The 15,994-nt window shown below is 38.4% G+C and overlaps 3 protein-coding genes across 3 annotated transcripts; 2 read left to right on the top strand and 1 right to left on the bottom strand.

Moving 5' to 3' along the window:
- The first annotated feature begins 69 nt into the window (after nucleotides 1-69).
- On the top strand, nucleotides 70-2,505 carry fam32a (family with sequence similarity 32 member A). Its single transcript, XM_054603139.1, has 4 exons — nucleotides 70-167; nucleotides 799-943; nucleotides 1,988-2,041; nucleotides 2,277-2,505. Exons 1-4 carry the CDS (start codon nucleotides 94-96, stop codon nucleotides 2,343-2,345), a joined length of 342 nt encoding a protein of 113 aa, XP_054459114.1. The 5' UTR covers nucleotides 70-93; the 3' UTR covers nucleotides 2,346-2,505.
- A 152-nt stretch (nucleotides 2,506-2,657) lies between these two features.
- fh (fumarate hydratase) lies at nucleotides 2,658-4,635 on the bottom strand. The gene has a single exon (XM_054603064.1). The coding sequence runs from the start codon at nucleotides 4,588-4,590 to the stop codon at nucleotides 3,091-3,093; it is 1,500 nt and encodes a 499-aa protein (XP_054459039.1). The 5' UTR covers nucleotides 4,591-4,635; the 3' UTR covers nucleotides 2,658-3,090.
- Nucleotides 4,636-7,344: 2,709 nt separating this feature from the next.
- hdgfl2 (HDGF like 2) lies at nucleotides 7,345-15,230 on the top strand. The gene is made up of 16 exons (XM_054603164.1): nucleotides 7,345-7,612; nucleotides 8,979-9,055; nucleotides 9,581-9,722; nucleotides 10,187-10,366; nucleotides 10,856-10,975; nucleotides 11,069-11,137; nucleotides 11,255-11,435; nucleotides 11,593-11,677; nucleotides 11,781-12,084; nucleotides 12,193-12,326; nucleotides 12,467-12,534; nucleotides 12,670-12,740; nucleotides 12,841-12,942; nucleotides 13,564-13,720; nucleotides 13,819-13,936; nucleotides 14,073-15,230. The coding sequence occupies exons 1-16, from the start codon at nucleotides 7,541-7,543 to the stop codon at nucleotides 14,170-14,172; spliced, it is 1,980 nt and encodes a 659-aa protein (XP_054459139.1). The 5' UTR covers nucleotides 7,345-7,540; the 3' UTR covers nucleotides 14,173-15,230.
- The last annotated feature ends 764 nt before the right edge of the window (nucleotides 15,231-15,994 follow it).

Below are 15,994 nucleotides of genomic sequence, written 5' to 3' on the forward strand. Positions count from 1 at the left end.
TACCACTTTGAACCGCCAGGTGGCAGCACCGCCGCACGTGTGCCTGCTACTTTAATAACAAAGCAGAAGAAGACGCGTCACAGCTTCTGGAAGATGTCGGAGTACGCAGCGGCCCAGAAGAGCACCCTGAAACTGAAGGGTGTGGGGAGCGTTTCAGCTGGAAAGAAGTAAGTCCTGTGCTGTTTGGGTAAACAAAACAAGTGAAAGACGACGAGTCGAGGAAAATACTCTCAACAAACAGTCGTAACTGACTGAAGAGCCTGGTATTCAGACGATGCTAATGTTAGCTTATTATGCTAATAGAACAACAGTGTTACGTTCACGTTTACAAGGATTAATTGAGACAGTACGTCTTAAAAAGTACAACTTGGACACCTCAACAACATAAGTACATATGTAGATGGATACAACTACAGTTTGAATATTAATTTCTTGAACACACACACACACACAACACACACACACACACACACACACACACACATACATACATACATACACATCTATACATACATACATACATACATACATACATACATACACACACACACACACACACACACACACATACATACATACATACATACATACATACATACATACATACATACATACACACACACATACACACACACACATATACACACACACACACACACACACACACACACACACACACATATACATACATACACACATATAAGGGCACATGACCAGTTTTTTGTATTTCATGGACTATGCAGACCATTGTTTAGTGGCCTCTTGTCAACTAACTGGGCCTTACATGTCGTTTTTCAGGAAGAAGAAGAAGGATAAAGAGAGTAAGAGTCGCTTGGAGCAGTTCAACGCCAGTCAGAACGATGAGGAGATGAAAAGCAACAAAGAATATGTTGACAGAAGGACACCGGCACAAATTGCCTTTGACAAGATGCAAGAGAAGAGGGTAAGTTAGAGTTGTCCAGCATTAAAGAGCTGCAGTAAGTTGTAATATACTGTAGAGGTTAAATTCAGCAGAGGTGATATATTTACTATATTAGCCAAAAAGCTCTACCAGAGGTCTGAACCATCACAATGCCTTCTTAGTATTAGGGGCCATACTATGACACAAAACCCAGAATGACAAAACCATTTCCCACCGGTGGTCGGATTTACACAGAGGAAATGTTATAATAACAAGCATTAAAAACGTACGCAAAAAAAAAAACACAAAATCCAAAATACTTTTTTTGAAAGGCGACTTTCCAGGCAAACAGTTGGGCAAATTTAAGATGTTGTGCTCTTAGCTTCACAACCATCAATGCTGCAGTGGAACCACAATCACAAAATTATCCATATGGTTTATCGATTGTTAACTTATGTGCTGTTTGAACTTTTCTGTTCCACCAAAGTGCGGATTATTTTGAAAATATCACTGAGAGACTGTTCAATTTAAATCTTAACACAGTAGAGTAATCCAAACCTGGAATTATTTCAAAATAGATTTGTTAGCTCAGGTATTGTTAATCATGTTTCATAGGCTGTTTTATAATTCCTTACATCATGTAATAAAAATGTTTATCAGTTCCTTTTCCTCCGAAAGGACAAAGTTCATGTTTAAAGTGTTTGTTGCGATATAATGTATAGCGGTGCATACACATGATGAAGCACCATAACATTTAGTGCTCATGAACATCAGATCTTTCTATGCTTATAATATTTCCAGCTGCATCAGGCCATTGCAATCATTTCATAGTATTAAGGAAGTTTTAAGCATGATTTATTGATCACGGTTTTATTTTCAAAACCTCAGCTATTTTCACTGCCTCTCACAAATAGTAAGACCTATACTCTTCTTGTGTTTAAGGTGTTTGAATAGTGTGGCTGTTTTGTAGAATCCTGATAGTGATGTGTTTTGCAAGGTGTTTACAGTGTGCCTAAGTCGAAAGTGATTAATGTGTATCTATTTAAAGTTAATTTTTGCAATCATTCTTTCCCTCTTTCCCTAAAGCAAATGGAGAGGATTTTGAACAAAGCCTCAAAGACACACAAACTCAGAGTGGAGGTAAGTCATGTCCGGCCTGGCATTGCACCATCTGGTCCAGCTTGTTAATTCAGACTTGACACATTTATCCATTCAAATTCTTTTGGGTGATCAAAACAGTATATATAAATGTAATTTAAAATGAAAGATATAATGATGTATAAAGAACATACATTGCATCTGCAATGATTTCAGATTTATAAAGAAATATCGGCAAAAATGTAAATATCTATCGTTATTTTTCTTTCATTTACAGGATTTCAATCGCCACCTGGACACTCTGACAGAGCATTATGATATTCCCAAGGTCAGCTGGACCAAATAGAGGAGGACCAATTGGTCGTTTTGTTTTTCACTTGTCTTGCACACCACATTTTTTTTTGTTTGTTGCGAGTTTCATATATTTAAAATTAAAATCCTTAAATTGTCACTCATTCTAATGTTTTAATCCCTGGTGTATAAAATAAAGGATTTGAGTAAACGCATATCTTCTGTGTTTGTTTGTCTCACTTTGCAAACATCCTTGTGAGCAGATCAGCTGAAATAACATACATTTAAATTACGTGTGCATGTGTGTAAGAAATTATAATTATGAAGAAAAAAAAGGCAGGAACCGTATGCAATGCAAAAGCTTAGTTTTTAAATGAATACATTTTTTTTAATTGAACTGGGACGCTGCACAAATGGCACACATACTGTAAACCAAAGGACACAAGGTACAGTAGTCCATGATAAATCATTTGGGATGGCACAGTTTGAACATCTGAACTACTCTGAAGGTACCAACTAATAGTCAAAAAGTATTTAAGACTTTAAAAAGTTGGTAAACAAAGACACACATTTTACACTGTCTCATTCAAATGGGTGAATTCCAGTATGCAAAACAGAGTAAGAAGCTGCATCAAACAACAGCAACAGAATTCTCAAATTTTAATTAAGCGATGAGATGTTCAGGATCTCCATGTTTGTTTCATACAGTTCAACCTCTTTGACATAATTGTGAGTAGTCTTTTCTCAGACTACAAAAAGGTGTTTTCTTCGTTTCGTAGTGTTTCTTGTGTTGTCAGACTTCACTTTGGCCCCAGCATTTCGCTGGGCTTCACCCACTGGTCAAACTGCTCCTCGGTCAGGTAGCCCAGCTCCACGGCCACGGCCTTCAGCGTGGAGCCCTTCTTGTGAGCCGTCTTGGCGATGAGGGCCGATTTGTCATAACCGATGTGCGGGTTGAGTGCGGTGACCAGCATGAGAGACTCGTTCATGAGCTTGTTGATCCTCTCCACGTTGGCCTCGATGCCCACCACGCAGTTGTTGGTGAAGGAGACGGACGCGTGTCCGAGCAGTTGAGCCGAGTTCAGCACGTTCTTGACCATCATGGGCTTGAAGACGTTGAGCTCAAAGTGTCCGTTGCTGCCTCCGATGGTGACAGCCACGTGGTTTCCCATCACCTGGGCGGCGACCATGGTCATGGCCTCGCACTGGGTGGGGTTCACCTTGCCCGGCATGATGCTGCTTCCTGGTTCGTTCTCTGGTAAGATGAGCTCCCCCAGGCCTGAGCGAGGTCCTGACCCCAAGAATCGAATGTCGTTGGCAATCTTCATCATGCTGACAGCCACCGTGTTCAACGCTCCACTCAGCTCCACCAGGGCATCGTGGGCCGCCAGAGCTTCAAACTTATTTGGAGCGGTCACAAACGGCAGGCCTGTGAGAGAAGCAACAGTGGAGGCCACTTTCTCAGCAAAGCCGATGCGGGTGTTGAGTCCCGTCCCCACTGCTGTGCCTCCAGCCGCCAGCTCGTACACCCTGGGCATGGCCGCCTTCACCCTCTCAATGCTGTACTTCACCTGCTGGACATAAGCGCTGAACTCCTGTCCCAGCGAGAGCGGCACTGCATCCTGGGTGTGCGTGCGCCCAATCTTGATGATATCTTTGAACTCTTCGGACTTGGCGGCCAGAGCGGCGTGCAGGGTCTGCAGGCCGGGCAGCAGGACGTGGTGGACCTCTGTGGCTGTGGCGATGTGCATGGCGGTGGGGAAGGTGTCGTTGGAGCTCTGGCTCTTATTGACGTGATCGTTGGGGTGGACGGGATCCTTGGAGCCTAGTTTTCCTCCCAGGATCTCAATAGCTCTGTTGCTGATCACCTCATTGACGTTCATGTTGCTCTGAGTCCCAGATCCAGTCTGCCACACCACCAGAGGGAAATGATCATCCAGTTTGCCAGCTGAAACCTCATCTGCAGCCTGGATGATTGCGTCTGCTATCTTTGGGTCCAGGCCGAACTCCTTGTTCACCTCAGCAGCAGCCCTCTTCAGGATACCAAAGGCCTTGATCACTTGGATTGGCATTCTCTCACTTGGTCCCCCTATTTTGAAGTTCATGGTGGATCTGACAGTCTGGGCCCCGTAGTACTTGTCAGCTGGGACCTTGAGCTCACCGAAAGTGTCCCGCTCGATCCGGTACTCCGAGCTGGCCATTCTGGACGTGCAGACGTGCAGTCTAGAGTTAACGCTGACTCTTTGTAAAGTCAGGAGGTTGCAGTTAAACTGCTGGACGCGTCTCAAAGACCGAAACATGGCTTCTCATTAGAGGTGAATCCGGGGGGAGGTCAACGCAGCCTTCTGCTTTATGACCTGTCATTGGGTGGATAGGAAAGGAAGGCGGGTCTTCCGCTTTGGTCGTCGTATCGCATGGAGACGATCAGGCTGCTTCATCCGGATCAGTGAAGCTTCTCACAACAATGAAGGATTGTGTATCCGGTAGGACATAGAAGGATTATTTACTTTGGAGAACAAAAGTCAGTTACTTTACATAATTAAATACATTTTGAATGTATGCATTCAGTTTAAGAATTTTAAAGAAATACTTATGTGACATTTCTTGGAATAAAAAAAGTAATTTTAATCTACAATGCCTTGAAAACTTGTTTGTAGTTTCTATATGTGTTTCCCCAGTTTATTTTCTGTGTGTACATTTTTACCATTTTTATACAGTACCAGTCAAAAGTTTGGACACACCTTCTCATTCAATGGTTTTTCTTTATTTTTATTTTTTTCTACATTGTAGATTAATATTGACATCCAAACTATGAAGGAACACATATGGAATTATGTGGTAAACACACAAATGCTCAACAAACCAGAATATGTTTTATATTTTAGATTCTTCAAAGTAGCTGAATGAGAAGGTGTGTCCAAGCTTTTGACTGGTACTGTATAATACTGATAGTCCAATCAAAGTGGTTGGAGGAAAGGTCAGTAACAGCTGAATTTTTTTTTTTTTACGTTCTGAATTTACTTTATAGAGCACAATGTTTGTGTAATGTGTATTATGACACTGGAACTTATGGGAGTTGATTCTATTTTATATAGTATAATTAATATATGTAACCCCAATACTTTACATTGAGCCAATTGGGCACAGGAACCAAAACCATTAATTAGGATTGCGTTTTAATTCTAGGATGTAATGAATGTACTCTCTACAAAGATTATGCCAAAGTAGTACATGGTACATTTGTACAAGTAGATACACTTTGTACCGTGCAGCAAGGTGCTGGGTTGAGTTTGCAAATGAGTTTCAACAGTATATTCAAATGTGGAGGTACAAGAAAGTAGCTCTGTGTTATCTGCACATACTGCTTCACTTATTCTGGATGGTGATTGAGGTCCTACATCATGTGACATGTAGGCCTAATTTTATGATGATTGTAGTGGCCATTTGTCCGAAAAATCTTAAACAAACTTAAACCAAAGGGCCACTGATGCACCATGGGTTTGTGGTTTACGCAGGCAAAAGAATGCATCCTCCATACAGGATTCTGTGTTTCTCATGAATTCTTTTGCCCACAATGTTACCCAATTCATAAACTAAACAAACAAAAGCTAAACTGAAACAACAACAAATATAATTAAACTAAACGAATGACTATCAAAAGAAAAAGCTATCTAAATATGTAAAAAATATCTAACCTAACAAATCAAACATCTAAAATAATAAAACAATACTTATTATTAATAAAATAACTAAATAATATTATCAAAGAAATAGCTCCTACATTGATATTGGATATTGTTGTAATAATTTAATTTGTATTCACTTTGAGTGTTAAAATCAACAGAGATTGGTTTATTTTATTTTAAAAATATATGATTGTAATTTAATGACATATTACAATGTTTTTTGTATCGAGTAGTCTAACCTAAATAATGAAACATTTAATATTTAATACTTATTATGAATAAAAAAACGAAATATTTAAATCAAATAAATAGCTCCTACATTGATATTGTATACTGTCCTAACATTTATAATTGGATAGAATTTCAACAAATTTTGTGACCTTTTTTTATAAAGAAATCTATTGTATTGACATTTAATAACAATGTTTTTTGTATCGAGTAGTCTAACCTAAATAATAGTCTAACCTAAATAATCAAACATTTAATATTTAATGCATACTGTCCTAACATTTATAATTGGATAGAATTTAAATAATTATTTATTATTATATTCCTTTATTGATCCCCATAGACAGATAATAAATAAAACATATTATACAATAAAAATAAATAAAAATAAAAATGGAATAAAAAAAAAAGAAATATTTAAATCAAATAAATAGCTCGTACATTGATATAGGAAATAGAATTTAAATAATCAAACATAATATTGTTGCAGCAGCTCAACTACATATAGACAGATAATAAATAAAACATATTATACAATAAAAAAATAATCAAACATTTAATAAAATAAAAATGTAATACTTATTATGAATAAAAAACGAAATATTTAAATCAAATAAATAGCTCCTACATTGATATAGTATACTATCCTAACATTTATAATTGGATAGAATTTCAACAAATAGCTTGTGATATAGTATTTTTTTATAAAGAAATCTTTTTTTATTGTATTGACATTTAATTACAATGTTTTTTGTATCGAGTAGTCTAACCTAAATAATAGTGTAACCTAAATAATCAAACATTTAATATTATATAGAATTTCAACAGATTTTGTGACCTTTTTCTATAAAGAAATCTATAGTCTAACCTAAATAATCAAACATTTAATAATAAAAAATGTAATACTTATTATGAATAAAAAACCGAAATATTTAAATCAAATAAATAGCTCCTACATTGATATAGTATACTATCCTAACATTTATAATTGGATAGAATTTCAACAAATTTTGTGACCTTTTTTGACCTTTTTTTTTATAAAGAAATATATTGTATTGACATTTAACAACAATTCTTCTTGTTTGTATCGAGTAGAAAACCCCTTTTATTTTGAAGGGTGAAAACGTCGCTTCACCGGAAGTGCCCGGAGCGCTGCTGCTATCTTCCCTCCGCCGTCTCTTCTCGCGGTAACGCTACTACACTGTTAGCTTGCTAGCTAACCCCATCGTTTCCAGGTTTCGTGTCGACCTGAAAAAGAAGCGAAAGAAGGGAGGCACAGAGAAGGCTACGCGGCCGAACACTTTGTAAAGCCCAGGCTGCACTGAAGAGCGGGGCAATGCCGCACAACTTCCAGCCCGGAGACCTGGTCTTCGCCAAAATGAAGGGGTACCCCCACTGGCCAGCCAGGGTAAGCAACTAACGTTAGCAGCAGCCGGAGGGGCGGAGGGGATGAGCCGCTCTGCACGGGACGCCGGAGCAGGCTCCGTGTGTCTTAACATGGACACCTATCACTCACTGTACATACATCACTGCATACCTGTGGGGCTGCACGAGCAATGCACGAGCAGCGGAATGTGCACGAGATGCTGTTGGCCTGTGGTTAAAACTGCAGCAAAGCTACCGATATTTTGTGAATGACGTTGGAGATAATTGCAATTATCATTTGTGTGTGTGTGTGTATAAGAATCCCTCCACTTAACGTGAAGATACCACACGTCCATACAGTGCCAGTTAAAACTTTGGACACACCTTCTCATTCAATGGTTTTTATTTTTATTAAACCCCCTTATTCCTCATATTCTATGTGTAGTCTGTACTGTTTATCTAAGAAAATACTTTTCCACACCATAAACTGTGTGGTCATTTAAACACTTAATCTAGAATATGAAACATGTAGGCACAAAACTGAAATATTTGTCTGAAAACTAGATTTTAGATCTGACATACAGTACCAGTCAAAAGTTTGGATACACCTTCTCATTCAATGGTTTTTCTTTATTTTTTATTTTTATTAAACCCCTTATTCCTCATATTCTCTGTGTAGTCTGTACTGTTTATCTAAAAAAATACTTTTCCACAACATAAACTGTGTGGTAATTTAAACACTAAATCTAGAATATGAAACATGTAGGCACAAAACTGAAATATTTGTCTGAAAACTAGATTTTAGATCTGACATAGTAAATACTCACCTGAACCTGTGTATTCCTGTTACCCATGCAGATGGATGGATTATTAATCCCCCTTATTCCTCATATTCTCTGTGTAGTCTGTACTGTTTATCTAAGAAAATACTTTTCCACACCATAAACTGTGTGGTCATTTAAACACTAAATCTAGAATATGAAACATGTAGGCACAAAACTGAAATATTTGTCTGAAAACTAGATTTTAGATCTGACATACAGTACCAGTCAAAAGTTTGGACACACCTTCTCATTCAATGGTTTGTCTTTATTTTTATTTTTTTCTACATTGTTGATTAATATTGAAGACATCCAAACTATGAAGGAACACATATGGAATTATGTGGTAAACAAACAAATGCTCAACAAACCAGAATATGTTTTATATTTTAGATTCTTCAAAGTAGTTGAATGAGAAGGTGTGTCCAAACTTTTGACTGGTACTGTACATTTTGTGTGAGTTCAACGTTGCATTGTTTTGTTTTCATGAGATTATAAACATCAACACATTCTTCCACCATGTTTGCATCCCAGATTTTCTGTTTTTTTTATTTTATTTGCCACTTGAAAGTCTTTGCTTGTTTACAGATTGAAGATGTGGCTGATGGGGCAGTGAAACCACCTCCTAATAAAATCCCTATTTTCTTCTTTGGGACGCATGAAACGTGAGTACAGTACTGTAATTATCAGTTGTTAGAGACAAAGTTATTGGGATGCACAGACCTGTTTACACTTTAAATGACTATCAATGGATTTAGCTTTTTTTTATCCATTCAAGAGGAAGACATTTAAATGCAAAGTTTAGTGGAATTCATCACTCATGTATAGTGTTTGTTTTGATGTTGTCAGGCATAGTTTAATGGAATGATATCCTCTTTAAGAGCAAACACAAATCACTACTTTTATTTGACACAGTTGCTTGTCATTCTCCTCTTTTAAGCTTTATTCTCTTCTGAAGGTTCACTGTTAACCATTGACTTCTTTCAGTGTGAATGTGCAGTATGCTTTTGGGAGATGTGTTGATATGTCTGATCTGGAATCAGACGCCATCTGTTTGACAAGATGGCACCTGCAGTATATTAATCCATCACTAGGTGGCACAAGCTGCTCTTCTAAAGTCTCAAGTCAGTGTAAAGGTCTAACCTTTTTTTTGCGATAATAACATTTTCTTTTATCTCACTGCTTCACAGAGCATTCCTCTCAGCAAAGGACCTGTTTGCCTATGAAAAGTACAGCGAACGCTATGGAAAGTCCAACAAAAGGAAGGGATTCAATGAAGGTTTATGGGAGATCCAGAACAATCCACATGCCTCTTACAGCGCCCCGCCTGCAGTAAGTCGCCCTGATGTCTAAATCCCGAAGCATCCACAGTTTAACATTAACTCGTACTCTTAAATACACTGTAAATGTGGACTTTGAAGTTAAATTAAAATATGAAACCTAATCATTCATGCTCAATTTTTGCTCCAGAATTAGATTTTTATTTCCATTGTTTTAGAACTCACATGCAGGTCTCTGCTAGACAAGTAACTTTTGAAGCAATTTGATTTGCCTTGTTGTTGAAAGCTACAAATTAACTTGTCTTGTCTTTTTATTAAAATGCTGCAGTTCAAACTAGGGTGTCCTGATGCCCAGCAGTTTAAGGTGTGATGCCAACTGCAACATTTAATATTCAATTCTTACCAGGGATCATTGCTGCATCTCTGTCCAAATGTTTGATTTCTCTGTCTAAGGCTAACGGTCAAGGAAAGGTAAAAAAAAAATTGTATTAATCTTGTCATGGTTTGTTTTTGCAGCCTGCCAGCTCATCTGACAGCGAGGCCAACAACGCTGGAGGAGGAAGTGATGAGGATGACGATGAAGAAGAAGCCCCGGTGCCTCAGAAAGTAGACTCAGGAAGCGATGTTGACTCCGATTCTGGGAGTGAAGACCAAGGAAAGGGTGGAGGAGTGAAGCGAAAACCACCACCTGCTAAGGTAATTGATATAACATTTTGCTGTCAGTGGAAATTAATTACTGCTTCAACTAAACAGGCTTTAAAGTGACTTTGCTTATAAAGCATTCACTATAACTATGTTGTTAAGCTTAATGGAAAAAAGCATTCTCTGTCACAATTATGGCTCCAAAAGAGCTGCACTTTCCACACTATATACAACCAGCACCAAAGTTAGCATAACAGTTAGCAATGCTTATGTATTGACTGATTTGTCTGCTAATGTATGAATGAAAACAGGATGTATCCCAAAAGGCCATTATTTACTGGCAGCTTCCTTTTATATCAGGAGTAGCAATCACAAAAGCAATAATTAGCTCTGACTAATAAAATTCCTATGCAGGGCTTGAGTGCAAGTTTGACAGGTCAGATTGTTTGACTGAGACAAGCAACTATGTATGAAAAAGAGCTTCAGTGAGATAGTTGATAAAGTTCAATTGTTCTATTTGAATGCATGTGTTGGTTTTTTTAGCGGCCTCCCCCTCCGAAAAAGGCTCGCGGCTCATCCAGTGACCGAAATGAAGAGAGTGGATCCCCCTCTGAATCAGAACCCACGCCCTCAGACTCTGAGTCTGGCAAGAACAGCGACCAGGTTATTACACACATAGATACACAAAACATGGTATGATTGTTGGTTGAGGCTAAACAGCCCATAATTATTAATTGTTTTTTTTTTTTCCAACAGGATTTTACTCCAGAGAAGAAAGCTGGTGGACGCGGTGGAAAGAAAGCAGGAGGCAGAGGGAAGAAAAAGGTGACCCATCAGCCCCCCTACGTTTTGAAAGTTTTATTACTTTTAATGATTTTTTTAGCAGGTTGTAAATTCTTCATTCATCTCCAACTCTTCCCCTTTCTCTCTGTGATGTTGCAGAAGGCTTCGTCTGGCTCCGACTCAAACTCAGGTTCGGGATCAGAGAAGAAAGTAGCTGACAGCGACTCAGAGGATGAGAAGCCTAGACCGGCTTTGTCTGGCTCTGAATCCCACTCTGCCTCAAAGTCTGAATCAGAGTCAGATCCACCGCCACGGAAGGCCCCACAGGCACGCAAGAAAGGTGTGGGTTCAGTCCTGTTTAAGATAGGATTGATCAATTTCAGCTTTATCCACAATTCTAGAGATAAATGTTGTGTGATATTGATGTAAAGATGTTATGCTCTTCGTTTTGCTCATGTAAAAGTTCTCAGTGCTTTTTTTTCTTTCCCCACCCACAGAGAAGCCAGCACCAAAGCCCCGTGCACGGAAACCCAAACCCCCTCCGACAAAACGAGCACCCTCATCCTCCTCCGACAGCGACAGGTTAGGCTCCTCAACAAAAAAGTTTTCCTGTTGATGCCCTACATATTATATATATGTAATGTGAATTCTGAGGAGCATAATGGTTGCTCTGTTTTTTTCACAGTGACAGTGGCACCGACCGCATCAGTGAATGGAAGAAACGAGACGAGGAACGCAGACGAGAGCTGGAGGAGCGCCGGAAAAAGGAGGAGGCGGAGGAGCTCCGCAGGCTACGTGAGCGAGAGAAGGAGGAGGACGAGCAAAAGAAAAAAGACAAAGACAAAGATAAGGGTAAAAAAGGGGGCGACAGTGACAGCAACAGTAGCTCAGATGAAGGTGTAGATGAGCACCCATTGAAGAAGTCCAAGAAACCCCCTCCGGCCCCGATCCCTGCACCCTCGGACTCTGACTCTCCAGCACCAACTGAGGTACAGACACAGAAATATGTCTTATGTTTAGTTTTATTCTAAGCAATAGGACTGCAGGTGACTCTAGGTGCCATTGACACATGAGACTTGTGCTTTTCCCATCTAAAGGCTAAGAAGTCATCCAAGAAGCCCGACAACCAGAAGAAGGCGAGAATAAAGAAAGAGAAGGAGAGAAAAGAAAGGAAGGAGAAAGAGCTAAAAGAAAAGAAAACCAGACGGTCAGAAGAGAAGTCTCGAGCGAGGTGAGTCCACAATGGGGGGAAAGAACTATGGTATGCAAAACTCATTAGAAGAGCCTAATTAAAATGTAATGTACACAGATCACAGAGTTCCTTCTCTCTCTCTCTCTCTCTCTCTCTCTCTCTCTCTCTCTCTCTCTCAGGTCTAAGCCTGAAAAGCCCAAACGCAAACCAGAGAGGCCGCCAGAGAAGAAAGTGGAAAAGAAAAGGGGTAAGTGTTTAATACAGTCATACTGAGCAACAGGTGGACATATTCCCAGAATGCTCAATTATGCTTGTTTTTGTGAGAGGAAAAGTAGCAATTCAGCACAGAATCATGACTCTTACTTTCTGTGTCTATATGCAGAGTCATCGCCAGAAGAAAAGCTACAGAAACTCCACACTGATATAAAGTTTGCACTCAAAGTGGACAACCCGGTAAGTGACATCTAGGATTTTGATTAAATGCAGTTTCCCATTTTTCTGTGTTTTTCTGCCAGGTATAAAACTGAAATATTATGTATTTGTGTGTTTGTAGGACATAGACCGTTGTCTACAAGCCCTGGATGAACTTGCAGCTGTGCCCGTCACCAGCCAGATCCTCCATAAGAACGCTGAAGTTATTGCCACTCTAAAAAAGGTGCGTTTTCTTGACTATTCTTTGACGATCCTTCTTATTTATTTTTGTAATCTCATTTTGCATGAAGACAGGATGACCCACAGTTATGTTATGTAAAAAAATATATTTATTCATGACGTAGTGTCCTTATTTTTAAACTGAAATGTACTTTTTGTTGTTGCGTATACTGCATTAGTCAGAGTATAACTGTTATTTTCCAGAAATTACACCTACACTTGTGAAGTGGAGTCTCTGAAAGTTACCAGTTACTTTTTTGTGATTGGTGGACAATAGACTTATACACTGCTTAATTCTGCTTCTCTTAGAGATGATACATTGTAACAAAAAATGAACAGGACACTGTAGTCTCACATGTCTTCTGTGTTTTTTGTAATAACCCCATATAAATGTGGTTACTTTACTTTTCTAGTTTTATTGATTTATTTTATTTTATTTGAAATGTTTATTTGAAATCCCTTGAATGTGCATTTACAGTATGGTAAATGTGGTATGTAGGCATACCTTGTTGTTTTGTCTTATAATCAGGGTTTTCAGTGCAGTACTGTATTTCTTTTTCATTTAAATGCTCGTCGCTATTTGCAACTTCTTTCATGTTTTTTGTTGTTGTTGTGGACAAAATAGATTCGGCGTTATAAAGCCAGCAATGCAGTCATGGTGAAAGCTACTGAGGTCTACAACAAGTTAAAAGTTCGCTTTGTGGGAAAGAACGAGATGGCAGCTAAACCTCAAACAGAGGACAAGGAAGCAGAAGATGATGAAAAGGAGACGAAAAACACAGGTAAAAAGTCACACCTTGGATCTAGACTCCATCTGGTTTGATATTGCCTCCATTTTATTTGTATTATTCATATTTTAATCTACATTCACATTTTCTAGACTCCACTCCGGTGAATGGGGAATCAGAACAGAAAAAAGATGATATGGAGGTAGAAGAAAATCCGAAATCACCTGCCCATGAGGAGAACAATGATGATACTGCTTCAAGTCCAATCAGGTAAACACTCTATGTGAAGCTGTATACAGCATCTTTGCTCTACATGTAATTGTCATGGGCAATTTACATGATATATGCTATATTAATCACAATTTAAGCACAGTAGTGAGTGTGACTGGTTATGTACTCTGTTTAGACAAAGCCCAGACAGCCCTGCTGAACCAAATCTTCACACGAATGAAGAAGTGGACAAGTCCATCTCTGCAGAGATGGAACCAGCCGCTGTAGAAAGCTGAAAGACCCTTAACCACCACTGCAGTGGACCAAGTGCTAAAGATGGTGGCCTCTTAGTTTGACGTCATACAGTGTTCCTGGCCCTCCAACATCACGACACACACCCAGCGTTTCCTACAGTATCTGTAACGTCAATGTTGATGTTTTGGATATTTTGTACCATAATGACATCAAACCAGAAGGCCCTGTTGCTCAAACTGTTTGGTCCATTATTTATCACAAAAAGGAAAGCTTATTAGCGTGGTAGTTTGTGGCGCTGTGGGAACTCCTTTTTATTTCTGAAAATGTACTTTTTATTTTATACGACACTCGGCCCGTCCTGGATCTTCACCCTGTTCTCCTGCTTCTGGCTACTTTGTTCTTTCCACCACACAAACTCTCATTTTGATCTTTTACGCCGTATGTATATGGAATGATTACACTTAAAGCACTTCTAACCGGAATTTAACGTGGGGTAGTACGAGATAACACTTCAATAATATTCGTGGGAAATTGGAGCCATGCCGTTAATTTTTTCGCTTGGAAGATTTTGTGCAGCCCTTACATCTGTTGGCTAAAATATTTTATAAAGTCTACAAAATATCACAAAGGCCTCTTGTCTGTGTGTATGACATTGTGAGAGTGGTAAAGTACTATTTGTGAGTCTTTTATGTTAAGTATATATTTTTTGTAATTATCTGGTCTTGATCCAGTTAATCCAGTCTGAAATGTAAAGCCATTGATTGAGTCACTTAAAACTGTTTTACAACCAAGGTCCACCTACTTTTTTTATAGCCTTGTTTGCAAATATTGGAATTTACAGTTTTGTCTAAAATAATAATTGCTGTGGAGTTAAACACCTTGCACTCTCGTCTCCCCATAGTGTCTGCTTTCAGTAACTTGCTTAATAAATGGAATAACTGTACAGATTGAAAACTGCCCTTAAAAGCTATTGAGATCTCTTGTAGCTGCAGCCTATTTTGACATTTTCCTGTCATAAGCATACAACAGGTGTTTTTAGTGCTATGTAAATTGTTAAAGCATTTCTATGACTTAGTTGAGACTTGAATAAAAATCTCAGCATGGATTTGCTTCTTTCTTATTTTTTTAAAGAGTAAAACAAGCTTTTAATTATGTTTGCTGTATTTGTATAAAAAGAGTGTTTTACCAACAACTGCATCAACATATAATTGGTTATTTGTGGGGTTCCAAATGAATAGTCAACCTTCCTGAATGTAATATATCCCACTGCTCTTCTCCACTGACTGTGAGCTTGCTATTGACCAGCTGACATTTCATAGGGCTCATTCACAGAAGTTGCCTTCCAATATTATGTTATTATTACAAACAATCAGACAGACTAATAGCTCTTTTATTATTACTTAATATACAGTACCAGTCAAAAGTTTGGACACACCTTCTCATTCAACTACTCTGAAGAATCTAAAATATAAAACATATTCTGGTTTGTTGAGCATTTGTTTGTTTACCACATAATTCCATATGTGTTCCTTCATAGTTTGGATGTCTTCAATATTAATCTACAATGTAGAAAAAAATAAAAATAAAGAAAAACCATTGAATGAGAAGGTGTGTCCAAACTTTTGACTGGTACTGTATGTCAGATCTAAAATCTAGTTTTCAGACAAATATTTCAGTTTTGTGCCTACATGTTTCATATTCTAGATTTAGTGTTTAAATGACCACACAGTTTATGTTGTGGAAAAGTATTTTCTTAGATAAACAGTACAGACTACACAGATAATATGAGGAATAAGGGGGTTTAATAATCCATCCATCTGCATGGGTATCAGGAATACACAGGTTCAGGTGAGTATTTACTAT

This window comes from Anoplopoma fimbria, chromosome 8 (assembly GCF_027596085.1).
Source record: "Anoplopoma fimbria isolate UVic2021 breed Golden Eagle Sablefish chromosome 8, Afim_UVic_2022, whole genome shotgun sequence".
Lineage (NCBI taxonomy): Eukaryota > Metazoa > Chordata > Actinopteri > Perciformes > Anoplopomatidae > Anoplopoma > Anoplopoma fimbria.

What these genes read in the sequence shown, in the direction of transcription:
- fam32a (XM_054603139.1), top strand. Translation starts at nt 94, where the DNA reads ATGTCGGAGTACGCAGCGGCCCAGAAGAGCACCCTGAAACTGAAGGGT. An exon ending in AGCGTTTCAGCTGGAAAGAA is followed by an intron (nt 168 to 798) that starts GTAAGTCCTGTG and finishes GTCGTTTTTCAG; the next exon opens with GAAGAAGAAGAAGGATAAAG. An exon ending in ACAAGATGCAAGAGAAGAGG is followed by an intron (nt 944 to 1,987) that starts GTAAGTTAGAGT and finishes CTTTCCCTAAAG; the next exon opens with CAAATGGAGAGGATTTTGAA.
- fh (XM_054603064.1), bottom strand. Translation starts at nt 4,590, where the DNA reads ATGTTTCGGTCTTTGAGACGCGTCCAGCAGTTTAACTGCAACCTCCTG.
- hdgfl2 (XM_054603164.1), top strand. Translation starts at nt 7,541, where the DNA reads ATGCCGCACAACTTCCAGCCCGGAGACCTGGTCTTCGCCAAAATGAAG. An exon ending in TTCTTTGGGACGCATGAAAC is followed by an intron (nt 9,056 to 9,580) that starts GTGAGTACAGTA and finishes ACTGCTTCACAG; the next exon opens with AGCATTCCTCTCAGCAAAGG. An exon ending in CTGGCAAGAACAGCGACCAG is followed by an intron (nt 10,976 to 11,068) that starts GTTATTACACAC and finishes TTTTTCCAACAG; the next exon opens with GATTTTACTCCAGAGAAGAA.